At 34.6% G+C, this 22,185-nt stretch overlaps 1 protein-coding gene across 6 annotated transcripts in view; it reads right to left on the bottom strand.

Moving 5' to 3' along the window:
• Positions 1 to 22,185, bottom strand: part of NF1 (neurofibromin 1) — a 253,648-nt gene that overhangs the window by 137,848 nt on the left and 93,615 nt on the right. For all 6 annotated transcript variants that reach the window (XM_004441909.3, XM_087440767.1, XM_087440768.1 and 3 more), the window contains exons 12-15: positions 20,830 to 20,961; positions 8,481 to 8,615; positions 5,070 to 5,183; positions 16 to 95 (exon numbers count right to left, since the gene is read on the bottom strand). In XM_004441909.3, the coding sequence (XP_004441966.2) occupies positions 16 to 95; positions 5,070 to 5,183; positions 8,481 to 8,615; positions 20,830 to 20,961 (461 nt within the window). The remainder of the gene's footprint in view (positions 1 to 15; positions 96 to 5,069; positions 5,184 to 8,480; positions 8,616 to 20,829; positions 20,962 to 22,185) is intronic.

The following is a 22,185-nucleotide window of genomic DNA, read 5'->3' as shown; positions in this document are numbered from 1 at the left end:
AAGTATATCATATACCTAATTTCCCAAAATGTTTCCACAGGAGCATCAGGATTCCACAAATCAATGCTATCTAACTGATGAAGAACCAGCAGAGCCTGAATTTTAAAAAAGAGAGAGAGAAGACTTACTCAAAAAGTTTTTGTAAACTTAACACCGGAGTATTTATTTTACAAATGCTAACATATTGAGCTATTTTAATTGTAGCCTCAACATACAGCATAAAGCAAAAGAGAAAAACTCTGAAGAACCAAAATCTCTAGGAAATAATATATACAGAATGCAACCACTTTATTCCTATCATTATTACTTTAAATACACACATAAAGTTAAATGACAGATTAATTCAGAATAGCAATCGATACACGTAAAAATTGCTTTAAGACACAAAGAAAATAATTTCAATAAGTATCAATGAACTCTATGGAACACAAAATTAATCCCCAAGTAAGGAGAGCTCACCAAAATTAATACACACAACAATATTTTACTTCTCTGCCAAAAGATAAAGTAAAAGTTATCTTGCTTGCCATGAATTCTTTAAGAACAGAAAAGATAAACTATTTTTCAAAAATGAGAGAGAGGGGAGCAAAGTAGACTTTGCATTTCATAGCATATTATTCATCCTAAAATATTTCAATTGACCACAGAATTGAAATTGGAATTTGGCTCACAGAACATTAACAGGAATTAATTTATTTAAAATATACAACTAACATACAAAAACACTATTATTAAATAAATTAAGGCCATCAAAGGCATAAAAAGGAAAACTACACTTTTCCTTCAAACCAACCCTACCCTAACTCCAATTCCACAATGCTTCCCCCAGGGGCACACTGGAGCTCTACACACTCCTCTCAGCCCTGGGTCAGCATATTTAGTGCTTCTTTACTCTCCTTTAAAGCTTTTTATTAAAATTTCAGTGAAACACTGTTTGGAACAAATAATGAGAACTGATTTCTTCTTCTCTTAAAACCAAATCAAATGCATAAACTACAAACAGCTGCACTGATAACCTGCCTCACATTAGGAAGATATGTGGCTGTCTAACCGTGAACCACTTTATATCCAAAAGTTATACATTATATATAAAGACCAGCTCTATATTATCTTATTTCAAACATTTTTATTGTAATTACTTTTAGACATTTAGTGAAAACTGTAATTCATTGGGAGAATCTTCAAAAATTATATAGTTTATAGCTCTCATATCAAGAAAAAACAGTACAAATTTACATTCAGTTTCATTATTGTTGTGCAAAAACAGTATAATTTACTGACACTTAAGTATAAGTGGCAAATTCTCTATTTACATTTTTGTTTGACAAACATTTTTTGAAATATTGAAAGAAAACATGTTAGCCTTTTTCCTGTCTTAATGATTGTTTTCCTTTTCATGTGCTCTTCTACTTTTTAATTTTCCACATATATTTTAACAAAGCTGTAAACATAGTACACTCATTTGACATTTCATAAATATTTTTCCATATTGCTGTGTGAACTATATATGTTTTAATGGATGTTTAACAGTTCACCAAGTTGAAATATCATTCTCTTGTCACTGAATATTAACCCATTCTCTTACTAGTGAATATTTTAAATTCTACTAATATTCTCCTATTATAAAATAAGAGCAATAAGCATATATGTGTGTAGCTTTTTCCTTTTGAATTGCATTCATAGGATCAAAAAAATTATAGGAATGGAACTATTTGGACAAAAAAAATGGATATTTGTACAGCTCCTGCCAAATACTGTCAAATAGCCTTCCAAAAAGAATGCAAGGAATATACCAATTTACAGGACCAATAGCAATGTACACAAATATAAGCAATGAGCGTAACAATGAGTGCTGAAACATTTTTGATAAAATGAAGCATACAGAAGTACATAGCTCAATGAATTTTCACAGATGTATATACCCCAGGTAACCATTACCCAGATCAACATTATCTACACTCAGAAGACTTTTTCACATTCCCTTCTGGTCATTAGCCCTTGACAAACGTAGCCACTGTTCTAACTTTTATTATGATAGATTACTTTTGCCTGTTTCTTATTTATATAAAGAGAATCATACAGCATGTTCTCTTTTGTGTTTGGCTGTTTTCACTTAATATTATATTTGTGAGATTCATCCATGCTTTGCATTTAGCAGTAGATCATTCTTTTTTCATTGTTGTAATTAGTGGAATGAATATAATCAAAATTACTTATCTATTCTACTGCTGATACATTTGAATTGTTTCCAGTTTTTTGGGCTATTGCAAATTATGCTGCTATTAATATTTTTGTATGTGTCTTTTGGTAAACATACATATGCATTTCTGTTGGACACATACCCAGGAGTGCAACTGCTAGGTCATATGTTTAGCTTTTGTAGATACTGCAAGACAATTTTTAATGGTGGTTGTACTAATTTACATTCCTATTAGCAGAATATGAATGAAAACACAGAATAGTCATTTGATATTTCATAAGGTTTTTTGTTACTGATTTCTAGCTTAATTCCACTGTGGTCTGACAAAAAAATTCTGAATGATTTCAGTCCTTTAGAATTTTTTGAGACTCATTTCATGCTCAGGATATACTGAATCTTCCATACTGATATACTTGAAAAGAAAGGGTATTTACTGAGTGTAGTGCTCTATATATGTCAAATAGGTCAAATTTGATAATCATGTTATTCAAATCTTCTATCCTTATTATTTTTTTTTGCTTGTTTACTCTATCAGATACTGAGAAAAGCATGCTCAAGTATCCCACTATAACTGGATTTGTCTCTCTCTCCTTTTACATTATATATTTTGAAGCTTTATTTATTTTTCCTTCATATGTTTTGAAGCTTTGTTATCAGGTTCACATAGAGTGCTATTTTCTGGATGGACTGGACCCCTTTGTAATAATGAGATATCCCTCTTTATCTCCAGTAATGCTTCTTGCTTTAAAGATTTTATTTATTTATTTTTTCCCCCCAAAGCCCCAGTAGATAGTTGTATGTCACAGCTGCACATCCTTCTAGTTGCTGCATGTGGGACGCGGCCCCAGCATGGCCGGAGAAGCGGTGCGTCGGTGCGCGCCCGGGATCCGAACCCGGGCCGCCAGCAGCAGAGCGCGCGCACTTAACCGCTAAGCCACAGGCCAGCCCAATGCTTCTTGCTTTAAACTCTGTATCTATATATTACTCCAGTGTCCTTAAATTTAAGCTGTGTCTCATAAAAACCACATAGTAAGATTTTTGCACCCCTAGGTATTTATCTAAGAGAAACGAAAGCATATGTCTACAGATAGATTTGTACATACATGTTCCTAGAAGTTTTATTTATAATAGCCAAAAACTAGAAACAACGCAAAGGTCCATCAACAAGTAAACGGATAAACAAATTCTGGTATAGCCACAATGAAACACTATACAGCAATAAAAAAGGATGAATTTTATTAAAAGGAATAAACTACTGATACATGCAACAAAATAGATGAATGTCATGATAATTATGCTGAGTTAAAGAAGACAGAAAAAAAAAGAGTATACACTTTATAATTCCATTTATATAAAATGCAAACTAATCTACAGTAAAAGAAAGAAGATCAGTGGTTGCAAGGATAGCAGGGGAGCAGGCAGGGGGCAATACGGGAGAGAGGGAGGGAGGGAGGGAACACACAGGAGCACAAGATAACTTTAAGCAATGATGGATATATTCACCTAAGTGGCCATTAACAGGTGAGTAAACTGTGATATAATCACCAATGGAACACTTATCAACAATAAAAAAAAGAAACTAATACATGCAACAATATGGATGAATCTCAAAAACTTGCTGAGTGAAAGAAGCCAGACAAAAAGGACTACATAGCCTAAGATTCCATTCATATGAACTTACAGAACTGGCAAAACTAATCTATAGTGACAGAAATCAGAGCAGTGGTCTCTGGGACAGGGAGTGGGGACACTGACTGCAAAAGACACAGGAACTTTCTGGGGTGATTAGAAATATTCTAAATCTATATGATTTGATTATATGTAAATTATACCTCAATAAAACTGATTTAAATTAAAACCATATTTATCAAGTAATCAATATAAAAGTAATTTTTTTAAAAAGTTAACTGTATTTACATCCACGAGGATGGCCATAATCAAAAAGACAGACAATAACAAGTGTTAGCAAGGGTGTGGAGATACTGGAACTCTCATATATTGCTGGTGGGAATATAAAAGGATGCAGTTGCTTTGGAAAACAGTTTGGCAGTTCCTCAACAAGTTAAACAGAGTTACCACATGACCCAGCAATTGCACTCCTAGCTATAACCTAAGAGATATATCCACACAAAAACTTCTACACAAATTTTCATAGCAGCATTATTCGCAATAGCCAAAAAGTAAAAACAATTCCAAATGTCCATCAACTGATGAACAAGTGAACAAAATGTGGTACATCCATACAATTGAATATTATTTGGCAATAAAAAAGAAGTAGTGATTCATACAATATGGATGAATCTTGAAAACATCATATTTAAATGAAAGAATCCAGACACAAAAGGCCACATATGATTCTACTCACATGAAATGTCTAGCATGAGCAAATCTATAAAGATAGAAAATAGATTAATGGTTGCCAGTGGCTGGGGTGATAGGGGGAACGGAGAGTGACACTGGTTTTTTTTTGGGGTGACAAAAATATTCAGGGATTAGACAGTGGTGATGGTTGTATAATCTTGGGAATATACTAAAAACTACTGAATTGTACACTTTAAAATAGTAAACTTTATGGTATGCGAATTATATCCCAATTTAAAATTCAATATATATTAAAGAAGTCAACTGCAAATAGAAAATTTGAGTTTTTTATTAAGCATTTGTACAATGTTGTCACTACATGTGATATAAAGCAGATAAACTTCCCTTCTTTCTCCGTGGAGTTCATAAAACAGTGTATAGACACAAACATAACCATTTCCAGAAATGACACATCCCTCACTCATAGAAACCACACACCAAAGAAACATCAAGAATGTACATAGTTACAACCTTTCCTTCAAGAGCCTAGAATTCATTTTCCCCTTACCTCCATTGCTTCCTGAGCAATCTCTGGCATGTGTGACTGAGGGACCAGCTGGACGAGCCCTGTAATTAATTCTGCTGTGCTACCTTGGGTTTCAGGCCCCTGTTTTCTTGGATTCTGAAAGGAGAAAAGCAAGCTTCAATAAAAAAAATATCATTTGAAAGGAGCTGGAGGGAGGAGGGAATAAAGAATGACTGCTAATGGGTACTAGGTTTCTTTTTGGGGTGATGAAAATGTTCTAAAATTAGACAGTGGTGATGGCTGCACAACCTTGTAATATACAGAAAACCAGTAAATTGTGCACTTTAAAATGCTGACTTTTATGGTATGTGAATTACTTCTCAATAAAATAATAATTGTGGAATTTTTAAAAAAATCAAAACTGCTTTTGTTAAGCCTCTTAATCTACATCTTGACTTATTCATTAATGTGAATAATGTCCAGAAAAAATCCTTGTTAAAAGAAAACAAAAACTAGGTATTAGCTTTTCAATTAAGAAATTATATCAATAATAGGAGTAAGTAAGTTTTTTTAGCAACATTACACTGGCTAAATAATACACCTCTGGTTTGGCACTTACTGGTTTTGATATGACTGTCATCAAGGCAAGGAACACGCATGTTGGATGAGAACTGCATGATTATCCTCTGCAGCCCTCTTGTCCAGCACAAAAGACCTACCCAAATCCGTATAGGGCTAGAATCCACACCTCCAGATATCCATACTTCAGTCTTCCTCATTGTGGAAAACATTATGTACTAAGCAAAGCAAATTAGTGGTATATATAAATGTGAATGTCTACCTACTTAAAGTAGATGCTTCCTGTAACTTGGAAGCATCTATTTATACTTCAAGAATATATGGCTCATTTAAGTAAGGCCAATGCAACCTGTACCCATATTTTTATTAACTATAGATTCTTTTCCATTATAATGATTAAGGTATACCTCACCCAGTGTATCTGTAATTCAAAACTGTTAGCCTATTTTCCGGCATTTCTATTCATTCATTAATAACCCAACAATATTTATTGAACACCAAAGACACAACAAGTAAAACAGAAGATGAGCGTGTAGTCTGGTGGGAAAGACAAATATCAGTAATCAGACCAACAAGTATAAAATTGCAAATGAGGTAAGAACTATGAAGGTACATGCTGCCACAAGCACATGTAACAGGGAAATGTGGCACAGTCAGGGAGGCCTTCTTAGGGTAGTGATAATAAGCTCTGAATTAGCAGGAATTACTATGTGAAGAGGTGAGGGAAACATATTGTAGGCAGAGGAAACAGCAAGAGAAAGGGCAGGTATGAAGGAACGTGCTAAGTAAGATAGACTGAAAGACAAGCCATTATGACTAGAGTAAAGAAGAGAAAGAAAACTACAACGCTAGATGTGGCAGAAGTGGTAGGTGGGAGTCAGACTCTGCATGACCTTATAGGTCTAGAGGGAGTTTAGTCTTTATCCCAAGGGCAATTTCAACTAATCTGGGCAGGGAAAATGATAAGATTTGCTTTTTAAAGAGATATCATAACTTTAGTGCAGAGAAATGATTAGAGGGAGGTATGAAATGATCAAGTTGAGCAATTAGGAGGCTTGAAAAAAATGAGAGTAATATGGATTAGGATAGAGATGGTAGAGACAGAAGACAATAAAATCACGTTACTTTAAAAATACTATGATTGAGATCATTTAATAGTTATTCCTACATTACTCCTATTTACTAAGATTTAGAATTTTTACGCATAAAATATGAAATAATCAAATATTTGCAATGAATCCTTCACTATTTTAACTTACCTTCAGTTACTTTGAGAAAAGCTGTTTAACCACTAGATGGCAGCAAATAACTTCAATTTTAAATGACCCTTTCCTGCTTGCTAAATTGCAAACTTGGAAAATAACAAGTTTTGTTAAAATTCTTGTTCTTTGAACAGTAAAATATTTAACACAGAAGGCACCAGTGACTTTAGCACATTCTTTGATCCTGAATTATAGCCAAATAGAATGGCATTAATACACTATATGACGTGCGTGATTAAATAATACAACAAATAACTTGTGCTACCTAACAAAGAAATAAAGAGAAACAGTATTTCATTACTTTTATAGAGTCATACTGATATATTTTATGGAATTTTTCCATGCCAAAGTTCTAACAGTTTATTCTATTAGACTCCCAAATTTGAATGGGCTTTTTTCAAAGAGTTCAAAATATCACAGGCCTTCTTTTGGGGTCATTAATCCTTTTGGGAAATTCTGTCTCTCTCTGTTCTCTTGTTTCTCTCAAGAAAAAATACTCGCACACATTTTTAAAAATTCAGGGGTTTCACAGAACTCGTGAAACTATGGACATCAAGTTATGAATCCCTATAGTATAGGACTTTGAAAAATATGTCATCAAAATTGGAAAGCACCTTAGCACTTATAAAGCCTATTGCTGAACAAAAGCAGTAAGAAATCTTTCTGGATGTGCTCTCCAGAGACTGCAGAAACTCCACAGAGGTTAAATATATTATCCTATGAACTTCACAATATATAACTGTTACATTTGGGGCATTCATAATATTAACATTAATGTTAACGGTATTTTATAAATAATAATAGCTAACATTTATTTAGTGTTTATTATCCACTTATTATGCATTGTGCCTAAAAGCAAGATAGGTACTATCTCAATCTTCTTAATAATCTCTCTGAGGTAGGAACTATTATTATCGTAGTATTTTACATGGGAAAACTAAGGTACAGAGAAGTTAAAAGTCAGTCACCCAAATCACACAGCTAACCAGTTAATATAACTATCATTCATTTACATCTGTTAGTTACTAATTATTTTGTGTACCCGGCATGATGATCTCAGAAATCTAACACCATCTGAGGCTGTAAGAGCAGAATTGTGACAATAATTGAGTGCTAACCACACCCTTTTTCATCTCCTTCTCCTTCCCAAACGGTGCTTCTAGGCAAAGTCAGGGATGATAGATGGCTGATGACAGGAAGTAAGAGGGACAGAAAAGCTAAATGGTTTGGCAATAGCAACTGGAGATTAAAAAAACCATGTAGATGTAGAAAGCACTCTGATTTATGGTTACTTCATTACCTCCACCGTCGTTCCAGGATTAACGCCTGAATAATACATAAATCTGGTAGCAGAGTAAGGACAGAAGATCTCGCCAAAGTATGTTAGTTTAATGATGAGGGAAATTAAGAAGAAACACTAAGAAATCTGATCTAATTATATTAGTATTCTCTGTAAGTTAGTTTTTTTTAGAGACGTCTTAGGTTTTGAGCATGATCAGAAAGGATTACTAAGTATTCTCTGGCTAATAGTTATCTTCAAGGTCTTGGCTTTCCAATTAAACGAAACTAAGTCAGTGTAGTAATTTCAAGGCACTTCATAAAAAATACTTACACAAAGCAAGAGCTTTGGATCTGCATGAATTAGTTTCACCATGGACAAGAGAAGATACTTATAGCTTCTTGTCTCTAGGTCTGTAGGTTTTTCTTTAAATTTAAGGCTTGTTACTTTTTCTTTAAATGTAAGACTCTAAAAACAAAAACATATCACCATGTAAGAATCAGACATCAGATTTAAGATAATAGCTATACAACTTTTAAAAATAAATCTGTTACAAAAAAGCTTTGAAAAAATAAACAGACATTTTATACCACCAAATGTGTGGTATTCGTAGAAACATTCAATAGTAAGTATAAGATTAATATTATTAAGCTTAAAAAACAAATGAAAATTATTTTTGCAATATTTATATTATTCTTATATAATCTAATAAAGTTTAAATGAAAATCTATTAAAATACTAAAAGCTTTAATATCAGGTTGACTCCTATGTAAAAAACAATTTTCCAAAATGTGAAAACATTAGGGATAAAATATTTAGTCTATAGCTCTCACAAATACATACACTGAGCAAATCATTTAACAAATATTTATCCTACAAACATATGCATAAATATTTCACAGAATCTATGACATTATCAATTGTAAGATGCACCATTACTTTACGTAGGAATGAAAAACCACTGTCAACTGTATGGCACCAGACAAATAAGATGCACTCCCAATTTCAGAGATGTTAAAAACTAAAAATAAGTGCTTCTTAGAATTGACGAAATATGCTATGCAGGCAATCTCTGTGTTTAATAGTTTAATTGTAAGTTTTGTGTTTTCCTTCAATGGCATTCCATCTCTCTCAAGTTACAGAATGAATGTACTTTGCCTGAAGAACATGGATAAAACAGAGGAGAAAGAACTCTTTGAGAAAGATTAAATCATGGAAAATGTGTTTCAGTTACAGTGATAGTATGATGGACGCTGTGCTGATACTATAATTATGGATGTTTTTCACCCAAAAATCCAACAATTATATTCTGGATCCAATACCACCTTTCTCTCTATTCTTATAAAACATTTTCCCTTTTTCTTTAAAAGGACACAAAAATATCTGGTTTTGATACATATACCTTTATGTGAGCATATATGCAAATACATAAACAGTAGCATCCATGCACCCATAATAAAAATATCCCAGTAAATAGGTTGTCTTTTAAAAGCAAAAAGTAGAGATGCATGTCTATAACACACAGCCACTATTTTCAGCATTTAAATGTGAGAAATACATTTGTTATTGCACCCAAGAACACTGAAGGTTTTTGGTCCTCAGAGGGGAAGAATATCTAATCTCTAATGTATACATAAATGCTCAAGAATATCACTATAGAAAAGAAAGGAAAACTTACAAATACTGTTTGCTTTTATATTTAGAATCCCACCACAAACGTCTTACCAAAGGTATTTAATAAATTCTGTTTTTACTGTTTGCTCCCATTAAACTCTATTTTTTTTCATTCTAAGTCAAGGTTAACCCCTTAGATCAACATGAAACTTTCATTGAACAAATTTATTTACTAAGATGTAACTAAGTATAATTGCTCTCCCTAACGCAGCCATTGCACAGGAACACAGATCAGAGAACAATTAGCAGATAGAATTATCTCTTATTTAAAAACATTTACAAAAAGTAATAATAGCTGAATTATGTCATCTCTTAATCTCAGGTATCAGCATATAAATTTTGTTTCAGCATGGCTGCCAAATATGGAATATAAGACTGGAAAAATTTAAATAAATTTTCTAATTCAAATGCCTCTTAATTAATGACCATCAATGGGTTATATAAAGTCAGGGACAACTTGCTAAGGAAGACATATATTTCTTAGCTAGAAATATAAGAAAAATAACCATTAATTTATTAATTATCTTTCATACTGCAGATATTAGTAGGAATCTAAGCTGATATATGTGCTTTGGCCAAAGAAGAGCGATAGTCATGTCCAGGAAAAAAATTCATGAATCACAGTATTAAGGTGTCTATTAAGGGCCCAAGTCATTTGTTAACTAATTCCAGGCATGAAAAAGCATTTGCTGAGCCAGGATCTCCTTTAAGAAAAAAAAATGTCCAGAAATTACACATATTTGTGAAAACTAATACATCTATTATTAACAGGCTAGCTCAGTTTTAAGACAGTAAATGATCAGTGCTAAGACAAATACTTCAGATTTTAAACAATACTCCAAAAGTACAAAATGGAGAATCTATAGCTCAATGTTCATATGAAAAAGGCTAAAGAGTTTAAATGACTAAAAGCTCAGTCTAAGATAATAATGCAATCTTAGACTATATTAGTAGAAATATGGTATGCAGACACAGCAGGTTAATAGCTTTCATCAATTATTATACCACAGCTGGAACACTAAAACTGGACCTTGATATGTCATTTTAATTGGAAAAAAAAGTGTTAGGTTGAATTCTTTCCAGAAGAGAAGCAAACCAGATGAAGGAGGGTTTTAAAGGCAGGTCAAGTAAGAAATTCATTCACTCATTCCAACAAATAGGTACTAAATGCCTACTGTGCACCAGAAATTGTTCTAGGGGCCAGGAACCCAGTGCTGGATGAGCCAGACAAAGCTCCTGCTTTCATCAAGCGAACACACTAGTGAAGGAAGACAGCTGAAGAACCAGAGAGACACGGGACTGAATGTTGAGTATTCACTAACCAAGTGACTATTTGTCATTCATTTAACATTATTTGTGCCTCAGTTTGCTTAGCTGTAAAAAAAAAAAGATCAAACAAAACACACACACACATGCTTTTAAAGAAAGCTGCAATAATAAAATACCTTCCAATGCTAAAATGAAATAAAAGTCAAAAGAGCCCTTAGGAGTACAGGATAACTTTATTCAAATATCTGCAAAGCTGTCTTATGGAAGAATCAGAAGTGTTCCATAGAGCTCCAGAAAAGGAGAGGATCAGTGATGGCTGGAAGGGATAGGGACATGAATCTTTCTTGGTTGAAGACCAATTTTCAAATAGTTAGCTCTTTCCAACAAGAAATTTATCCATCTCCAAAATACACAGTGGCTGTAAAGCCTAGAAACACAGATATTATTTTATCTTTTCACAGATTGAACTCCTAGATTGCTACTTCTGCAGCAAGCTAAAGGTTCAGTTTTATCAGAGCCACAAATGATCTGAGGCAATGCAAATGACAACAACCCACTGAAATTATCATGTAATACAGTTGTTCTCAACTGGGGGTGATTTTATCCCCCAGGGAATATCTGGAAATGTCTGGTTTTCATGACTGGTCGGAGTGTGTGGGGGGTGCTACTGGCATCTAGTGGGTAGAGACTAGAGGTGCTGCTAAACATCCCACAATGCACAGGACAGTTCCCTACCACAAAGAGTTATCCATTCCAAAATGTCAATAAAGCCAAGATTGAGAAGTCCTGATGTAATGTATTATCTCTAAACCATTTATAATGTATATTCACCTGTGTTTCCAGACTTGATGACCACCTGTAGTGAGCTCTTCATTAGAAGTTTTCAAGCAAAAGCTATAAGACTGGCATCTCTGTGAAGGAAAGTGCTGTGTCTGTTTAGTTCATCACCTTCCCTGGCGTTAACACAGTGCCTGGCAGGTAGTGGGAGCTCAGTACTTCCATAATTTGTTGTCTGAGACCGTTCACTTACCAAGTTTAAGACGCATAAGAGTCACCTTAAGGATCATCCACATTCTAAAATTTTCTTATTCTAAAAAATTATTTCATGTTAAATTTGCTAATTATTTTCCCTGGTAAGAATATGAGGCAGAAAGCTGTCCTTTAGCCCTTATGTACAAATATACCTTCATATAAAGTTTCATACATATATAAACACACAAATATAAACACACAAATATAAACACAAGAATGATTTTGAAAATCAAATATATACTGATACTTTCAGAAAATAATTAGAAATGAAAACTAAATTCTTATCACAGGTGTTCTTGGACCAAAAGAAGTCTAGTTATGGCTTTTATGAAATAATTATCAATAGTATAGTATGGCTACTAGAATCAGCTAATAATCAGGGCTAAGACGTAAAATAATTTATAAATATAGGGAATATTTTCAGACTACCAATCAAATTTTGTCTTCACCCAAAAGAATAATTTGGTTTCATTTTCTTTCAGTTCTCGTGCACAGAAAATTAAATTATAGACAGCTGGTAAACTGACTATTGAAGTTACATTGGAAGTGAATATTAACTTTCCACCAATTTCTAGTATTGGAGGCCACTGATTTTCTACCAGAAGAGGTAGAAAACTTAAAAAGTCATATAAAGTTGTAACTTCCCAGAAGATATCTGGAATAAATAAATAGGTCAGTAAATAATTTTTAAACAATTTATTTCAAATCATTTTCTAAAACTTTTAAAAAAATGATGTCTAAGAGAGTGACATCAGCATCATGGCAGAGTGAGTTGTTCCCTTTTTCTCTCCCCTCTAAGTTACAACCAATCGGACATCCATTGACCAATAGGATTTCCTACACAGCACAACAGGACACATAAGAGATCTAGGCATCTATACAGGAGAAGGTGGGTGGACTGGAACCCTGGAAGGCAGTAGAACTAAGGGAGCAGCTTCCTCCTCCTCCCCACCCGCCACAGCAGCAGTGAGCCAGGGCGCGGATCCTCACAATGGTGAGAAAACAGGCGCGGCTTGCTCCCTGCCTGTCTCCAGCAGACTCAGCCTGCTCATCTCTGAGCAGTCCCAGTGTGGGGTGGAGAGGGCAGGCCGGCTTGCTCCCTATCTAGCTCCCAGTGGGCTCAGCCTGCTCACCCACAAGTGGTCCCAGCAGGAACAGAAAGGGTAGGACAGATTGATCCCTGCCCCTCTCCTAGCAGAACCAGCATGCACGCCCCCTTCCCCTCCCCTGGCAGTGGCCAGGTCTTTACAACAGTGGGGATAGTACATAAAACTTGGATTTTCCTGGCTGTGGTGGGGCACTCTGACTTGTTTTCAAAACACACCAGCTAGTGCCAGAGACCAGAGGCGGCACAGTGACCAACAACAAAAAACTCTCCCTGCTTAGCCCTTGCTCCCCACTAGCGGTGGCAGGTGGAACCTGCAAACCAGAGGCTTCAGGAACCACAGAACTGGTGACCCAGCCCCCAGTGGTGGCACCCCTGACACCAGCTCCACCAGCAGTGGGGGCTGCATACAATTCCCTGGGTCTCCAAGCCCCCAGCAGCGACAGTGACACCCATGAATCCAGCATCCCTGACAGCGGTGCAACCAGCACCTGTAGACAACCTAGGAGCAGTAGCACAGGAGGTGCACGGGGCAGCAGATTTCAAGCCTGTGGAGAGCCTGCAGAGAGCCAGTGGAGGAACATGAGACCCAGGCAACCCCGGAAGCAGCAGAAGGGCTCGCAGCCTGGCGACTCCAATGGTAACACTTGAGACTAAAGTGAGATCATAAGCGGTAAGGCACCAACAGCCCCAGAGGCATAAGTGGCACAAGGAGGGCACTGACAACACCCCTGGCAGAGGCAGTGGAGGGTGGAAAGTGCAGACTTTCAAACACAACCAGAAGCAGCACAGAAACAAAGTAACCAAAGCTATATCCAAATAAGAAAGGTAGTTACTTCCACAAATGTGCTGGCAGAGGATCAATTCATCAAACACCATGAAGAACTACAGTGACAATGCAGAACAGAAGAAGAACAGCTCTCCCGAAACTAAACTTGAAGTCAGAGAAGATTACAATCTAACGGACAGAAATCAAAACAGCTGTCATAAAGAAACTCAGTGAGTTACAAGAAAACTCAGAAAGACAGTTCAATGAGCTCAGGAATAAAATTAATGAACAAAAGGAGTACTTCACCAAAGAGACTGAAACTCTAAAAAAAGATCAATCAGAAATTCTGGAGATGAAGAACACAATTAATGAGATAAAAAAAAAATAATGCAGAAAGCATTAAAAATAGAGCAGACCATATGGAGGAGAGAATTAGTAAGCATGAGAATAGAAACCTAGAAATTATTCAGGTGGAGGAGGAGAGAGAATTAAGATTTTTAAAAAACGAAGAAACTCTTTGAGAAAAATCTGACTCAATTAGGAAAAGTAATATAAAGATTATAGGTATCCCAGAAGAAGAAGAGAGGGAGAAAGGACCAGAGAGTTGATTCAAAGAAATAATAGCTGAGAACTTCCCAAACCTAGGGAAGGAACTGTACATGCAAGTACATGAGGCTCACAGAACTCCTAATTACATCAATGCAAAAAGACCTTCTCCAAGGCATATACTAAAATTGTCAAAAGTCAATGACAAAGCAAAAATGTCATAAGGGCAGCAAGACAGAAGAAAATAACCTACAAAGGAACCCCCATCAGGCTTTCAGCAGATTTCTCAGCAGAAACCCTACAGGCTAGGAAAGACTGGAATACTATACTCAAAATACTGAAAGACAAAAACTATCAGCCAAGAATACTCTATCCAGCAAAATTACCCTTCAGATATGATAAAGAAATAAAAGCTTTCTCAGATAAACAAAAGCTGAGGGAGTTCATGACCACTAGACCTGCCTTACAAGAAAAGTTGAAAGGAGCCCTCCTATCTGAAACTAAAAAGCAAAGGTTTATAAAACCTTGAGCAAGGAGATAAATAGAAAGAATCAGAAAATTGAAACTCTATGTCAGAATAGGTTAGTAAACAATTATAACATAAAAGATAAAAGGAAAGAAAGCATTAAAAACAACTATAACCAATACAATTGCTATAAATTGCTACAAACCAATACAGTACAACTACAACCAAGACAATGGAACCAGCATAGACTATTGGAGATAAGAGGCTATCAGAAAAAGGACTAGCTCATCTATGAGATCTTTTACGCAAACCTCATGGTAACCACAAAACAAAAAGTCAGAGCAAAGTCACAAAGCATAAATAGAGAGAAAACAGAGAAAAACATCATAGAAAAACGACCAAGCTGAAACGGCAGACAAAAATAAAAGGAAAAAGAAATAATGGAAATATAGAACAACCAGAAAACAAAAGATAAAATGGCAGTATTAAGCCCTCATATATCAATAATCACTCTAAATGTAAATGGATTGAATTAACCAATCAAAAGACATAGAGTGGCTGGATGGATTAAAAAACAAGACCCAACAATATGTTGCCTCCAGGAAACACATCTCAGCTCTAAAAACAAACATAGGTTCAAAGTGAACAGATGGAAAATGACACTTGAAGCAAGTGGCAAGCAAAAGACAGCAGGTGTAGCTGTACTTATATCAGACAAAACAGAATTCAAGATAAAAAAGATAACAAGAGACAAAGATGGGCATTAAATAACTATAAAAGGGACATTCAACAAGAAGACATAATACTTATTAATATATATGCACCTAACACAGGAGCACCAAAGCATATAAAGCAACTATTAACAGACCCAAAGGGAGAAACTGACAGCAACACAATAATAGTAGGGGACCTTAACATCCCACTTACATCAATGGACAGATCACCCAGACAGAAAGTCCACAAGGAAACAGTGGACTTAAATGAAACACTAGACCAGATGGACTTAATGGCTATATATAGAATATTCCATCCAAAAATAGCAGAATACACATTCTTCTCAAGTGCACATGGAACATTCTCAAAGACAGATGATATGTTGGGAAACAAACCAAGGCTCAATAAATTTAAGAAGATTGAAATCATAGCAAGCATCTTTTCCAACCACCATGATGTGAAACTAGAAATCAACTACAAGAAAAAAGCTGAGAAAGTCACAAATACGTGGAGACTAAACAACATGCAACTGAACAGCCATTGGATCAGTGAAGAAATCAAAGGAGAAATCAAAAAATGCCTGGAGACAAATGAAAATGAAAACACAACATATAAACTCTTATGGAATGCAGCAAAAGCGGTACCAAGAGGGAAATTTATAGCAATACAGACCTATCTCAAAAAACAAGAAAAATCTTAAATAAGCAATCTTACATTACATCTAACAGAACTAGAAAAAAGACAAAGCCCAAAGTCCATAAAGGAAGGAAATAATAAAAATGAGAGCAGAAATAAATAAAATAGAGACTGAAAAAACAATAGAAAGGATCAATGAAACTAAGAGCTGGTTCTTTGAGAAGATAAACAAAATTGACAAACCCTTAGCCAGACTCATTAAGAAAAAAAGAGGGAAGACTCAAATAAATAAAATCAGAAATGAAAGAGGAGAAATTACAATGGACACCACAGAAATACAAGGATTATAAGAGGATACTATGAAAAGCTATATGCCAACAAATTGGATAAACCAGAAGAAATGGATAAATTCTGAGACTCTTACAACCTCCCAAAACTGAATCAAGAAGAAATAGAGAATCTGAATAGACCAATCATAAGTAAAGAGATTGAAACAGTAATCAAACAACAAAAGTCCAGGACCAGAAGCCTTCTCTGGTGAATTCTACTAAACATTCACAGAAGATTTAACATCTATCCTTCTCAAACTATTCCAAAATACTGAAGAGGACAAGATGCTTCCTAACTCGTTCTACAAAGCCAACATTACCCTGATCCCAAAACCAGACAAGGACAACACAAAAAAGGAAAATTACAGGCCAATATCGCTGATGAACACAGATGCAAAAATCCTCAACAAAATACTAGCAAATCGAATACAATACATTAAAAGAATCATACACTAGGATCAAGTGGGATTTATTCCAGGGATGAAAGGATGGTTCAAAATCTGCAAATCAATCAATGTGATACACCACATTAACAAAATAAAGAATAAAAATCACATGATAATCTCAATAGATGCAGAGCAAGCATTTGACAAGATCCAACATCCATTTATGATAAAAAACTCTCAATAAAATGGGTATAGAAGGAAAGTACCTCAACATAATAAAGGCCATACATGACAAACCCACAGCCAACATCATACTCAACAGTGAAAAACTGAAAGCTATTCCTCTGAGAACAGGAACAAGATAAAGATGCCCACTCTCACCACTTTTATTCAACACAACACTGGAAGTTTAGCCAGAGCAATTAGGCAAGAAAAAGAAACAAAAGGGATCCAAATTGGAAAAGAAGTAGTAATATGGTCATATTTGTGGATGATGTGATTCCATATATAGAAAACTCCAAAGAATCCAGCAAAAAACTATTAGAAATAATCAACGAATACAATAAAGTTACAGGGTATAAAATCAACATACAAAAATCAGTTGCATTTCTATACACTAACAACGAACTAGCAGAAAGAGAAATCAAAAATACAATCCCATTTAAAATAACAACAAAAAGAAAAAAATACCTCTTTAAGCAAGGAGGTGAAAGACCTATACACTGAAAACTATAAGACATTACTGAAAGAAATCAAAGAAGACAATAAAGAAGTGGAAAGATATTCCATGCTCACGGGTTGGAAGAATAAACATATTTAAAATGTCCATATTACCTAAAGCAATCTACAGATTCAATGCAATCCCAATCAGAATCTCAATGACATTCTTCATGGAAACAGAACAAAAAACCCTAAAATTTATGTGGAACAAAAGACCCCGAACAGCCAAACCAATTCCGAGAAAAAAGAACAAAGCTGGAGGTTATCACACACCCTGATTTCAAAATATATTACAAAACTGTAGTAATCAAAACAGCATAGTATTGGCAGAAAAACAGAAACACAGATCAATAGAACAGAATTGAAAGCCCAGAAATAAAACTACACATCTGTGGACAGCTAATCTTCAACAAAGGAGCCAAGAACATACAATGGAGAAAGGAAAGTCTCTTCAATAAATGGTGTTGGGAAAACCGGCTATCATGCAAAAGAATCAAACTAGACCATTATCTTACACTATACACAAAAATTAACTCAAAATGGATTAAAGACTTGAATCTAAGACCTGAAACCATAAAACTCCCAGAAGAAAATATAGGTAGTACACTCTTTGCCATAGGTCTTAGTATCTTTTCGAAAACCATGTCTACTCAGGCAAGGGCAACAAAAGGAAAAATAAACAAGTGGGACTACATCAGACTAAAAAGCTTCTGCAAGGCAAAGGGAACGAGGAACAAAATGAAAAGACAACCCACCAACCCGAAGAAAATATTTGCAAATCATATATCAGACAATGGGTTAATCTCCAAGATATATAAAGAACTCATACAACTCAACAACAAAAAAACAAATGACCCGATCAAAAAATGGGCAGAGGATGTGAACAGACATTTTTCCAAAGACGATATACAGATGGCCAACAGGCACATGAAAAGATGTTCAACATCACTAATTATTAGGGAAATGCAAATCAGAACTACAATGAGCTATCACCTCACACCCATCAGAATGGCTATAATTAACAAGACAAGAAATAAGTGTTGGAGAGGATGTGGAGAAAAGGGAACCTTCATACACTGCTGGTGAGAATGCAAACTGTTGCAGCCCCTATGGAAAGCAAGACAGATTTCTCAAAAAATTAAAAATAGAAATACCATATGATCCAGCTATTCCACTACTGGGTATTTATTCAAAGAACATGAAATCAATAATTCAAAAAGATATATGCACCCCCTATGTCCATCACAGCATTATTTACAATAGCCAAGATGTGGAAGCAACCCAAGTGCCCATCAATGGATGAATGGATAAAGAAGTAGAAGGAATACTACTCAGCCATAAAAAAGATAAAATTGTGCCATTTGGGACAACATCAGTGGACCTTGAAGGTATTATGTTGAGGAAAATAGACAGAGAAAGACAAATACCATATGATTTCACTCATATGTGGAAGATAAACACACAGATAACAAGAACAGATTAGTGGTTACCAGAGGAGAAGGGAGTGGGTGGGGGGAGGGTGAAAAGGGTAAAGGGGCACATATGTATGGTGACAGATAAAAACTGAACTGTGGGTGGTGAATATGATGCAGTCTATACAGAAACTGAAATACAGTGATATATACCTCAAATTTACATAACGTTGTAAGCCAATATGACCTCAAACAATTTTTTAAAAAATAAAAAATGATGTCTAGTTAAATAACATTTAATTAGCTATTATTTATGTTTACCTCCAATTAACTTATACTTGGATTGAAATTTTCAATTTTTAAAAAAATTAAGTACTTGGCATTATAAAAAGTCAACTAAAAAGTTAGTTTGCATTTTATTTAATAAAACATCATTGCCACGTTCTTTTGGCGATAAATTTTTAGGCTAAATAATCACAAATATATGGTATAGCAAACTTCACTATTTGAACATCTAAGATAAACAATCCTCAAAAACAATTACTGACAACTGGATAAGAGTGAAATACAAACGTATGAAACCAAAATATTTTACTGACTAACAGAGTTGGGAAAAAGAGAAGCATGCCAGGGAAGAAGCTGTTTAAATTACCTTATAAGTGTGAAATGGCTAATTTACTAGATATAGCCAATAGGTAAAAATATGCTACATTTTCATCTGAAATGACATGATGTGACTATAACGGTAACTAGACAGAAAAGTCAAAGAAACCAAGGACTTTTCTGACGTAGTTACAATGGGTCATACTTAGAGTCACAGAAGCCCACTGCCATGCAAAACAGTGACTGGCTGGCATCTGATCATGTTAGCGACAGCAGCCAATAAGAATAGAAAATAAGCAGCAGAAGACAAAGCACCACCAATCAATGTCAAGAGTTGCTATGTATAATACTCTTTCTATACATCAATACCAAGAAATGACTGCTACAAATACTATAAATATCTGTTTAAACTGGTACCATATGAGTTTTAAAATTCCATATTAAGAGTATTAACCTATTAGAATACCTAATTTGAAAACAGTCTGTTTTTATTAACTTTAAACACAGTCAAACTTCAATATCAAAGTGCCTACCAAATTTAAATGCTCAAAGCACGTCTGCTGAAACATCAAATATTTTTTAATAAAAATTCATTTCTAATTTCCTATGTGCAATAGCTGGCAGTCAATGGGCAAAACTGTGCATTAGTAGGAACGTTCACTCTAACCCAGAAGTCAGCTTCCCTTACTCATCCCCAAAAGATGAGGAGCTGATTAATCAAAATATTTTGGTTCATAAGAAAAAGTTAAAGGAAACTAAAAAAAAAGAAAAAGTGACATTAAGATTTTAACAACATTTTGTGAGAAAATTTCTCTAAGAAGAGTAAGCTCAACTCACTGCAACAGTGGCAAACAAACATCATTAACTAGTTTTGCAACAATATTGCAGTATATAACACACCACTATACTTACAGAAAAGGAGGGACTCATTTGATTTTCTAAAATAAAACAGCAGGAATGGAATAACAACGCCGAAAATGCAACAGGAAGAAGATGGGATTCAGTCTATGATTAATCTTACCGGTGCCATTCGTATTGCTGGGTGTGCTCCACAACCCTGCACTGCTTTATGAAGTGTTTCACCAAACATATTTCGAAGTTCAACTGAGTGACAATATACGGCATCAATCTTAGGCCACCAATCCAGCGCAGACTTGAGAAAAACAGAGACCATAAGAAAGGGAAAAGTACAAATTTGCATGACTTAATATGCTCTGGATCATTACAGTTTCATGTTTTATCTTTTTGTGAGAAACTTTCTAAGACCATGCAACACACACCATGATTTCCGAAGTCTTCAAATAATATCTTTGATTCAAACACTAAACCATACATCTATTTTAAAACATAATAATGAACATGAGACAAATTGCCCACTGCATGAGCATATGAGACTGTCTTTTCTCACTGATAAGCTAGTGAATCTGAAAAACAAAGTCTTTAGAAAGTTAATTCTGCAGCCAATCTTTTTCTTTTTTTTTTAGTTTAATGTTTTACACATTTCAGAAACATATGCATACATAGTGTATATTTTCCCAGGTAAGAATGCTGTTATCAAAGTTTTAAAAGAGATTAGTGGTTCAACACAATGGCAAACCATTTACTTATATGCCTACAAACAATGATCATTACAACATGAAATTAGTAAATGAGATAAAGCTATTAGTAAACCTATAATCTCAAACTGATAAGCAATGACAGCACAATACGTGAAAAGATTAATGATCACCACAAAGACAAACTCAACATAGCTAAATATTTTTTAAAGGTAATTATTTTATGTAAATATTTTTCTATTTTGGTTTAACCTGTTTATCTTTGATTCTACTTTTTAGTGCCTATTTTATTTGAAAGTGTATCTTTAACTTTTACTTTAAAATTAATTAATTACTATATTATGAAAAATGATAATATGAAAATTACTAAAACTACAAACTTTATCTATCAGTTAATACAAAAATGACTGGATGAATTTTCACTACCTATGGAGAGTATGCAAGGAATGGGATGAACTAAAATATACGTCTTCAATTTATAATACTCCTGCTATAGGAAACACCGGAAAGAACAATTGACCTAGTAGATAAGGGGGATTTAATAGCTTCACATCATATTCCCAGATTCCTTCTTATTCAAAACTAAGCTGGTTAAATTCTCAACATTTAATTTCTTTACCCATAATTCTCAGAATATTTTGAATAGCATCAAGTTATATTACCTTAACCCAAAACTTTGGATTATGAACTCTATTTACTGGATAGTAAATTATAAAACCAATTTACAATACAACTCAAATACTGAATTCCATTCAGGAAGGGACTCCAAAGCTATGAGGGAAGAAATACTTTTTTTTGGATAGTATGGTTGTTTCTGCTTT

Source organism: Ceratotherium simum, chromosome 16 (assembly GCF_057802395.1).
Source record: "Ceratotherium simum simum isolate JZ-2026a chromosome 16, ASM5780239v1, whole genome shotgun sequence".
NCBI classification, from domain to species: Eukaryota; Metazoa; Chordata; class Mammalia; order Perissodactyla; family Rhinocerotidae; genus Ceratotherium; species Ceratotherium simum.
Note: the sequence above shows the minus strand (reverse complement) of the source record. Positions and strands in the feature narration are given on the sequence as shown.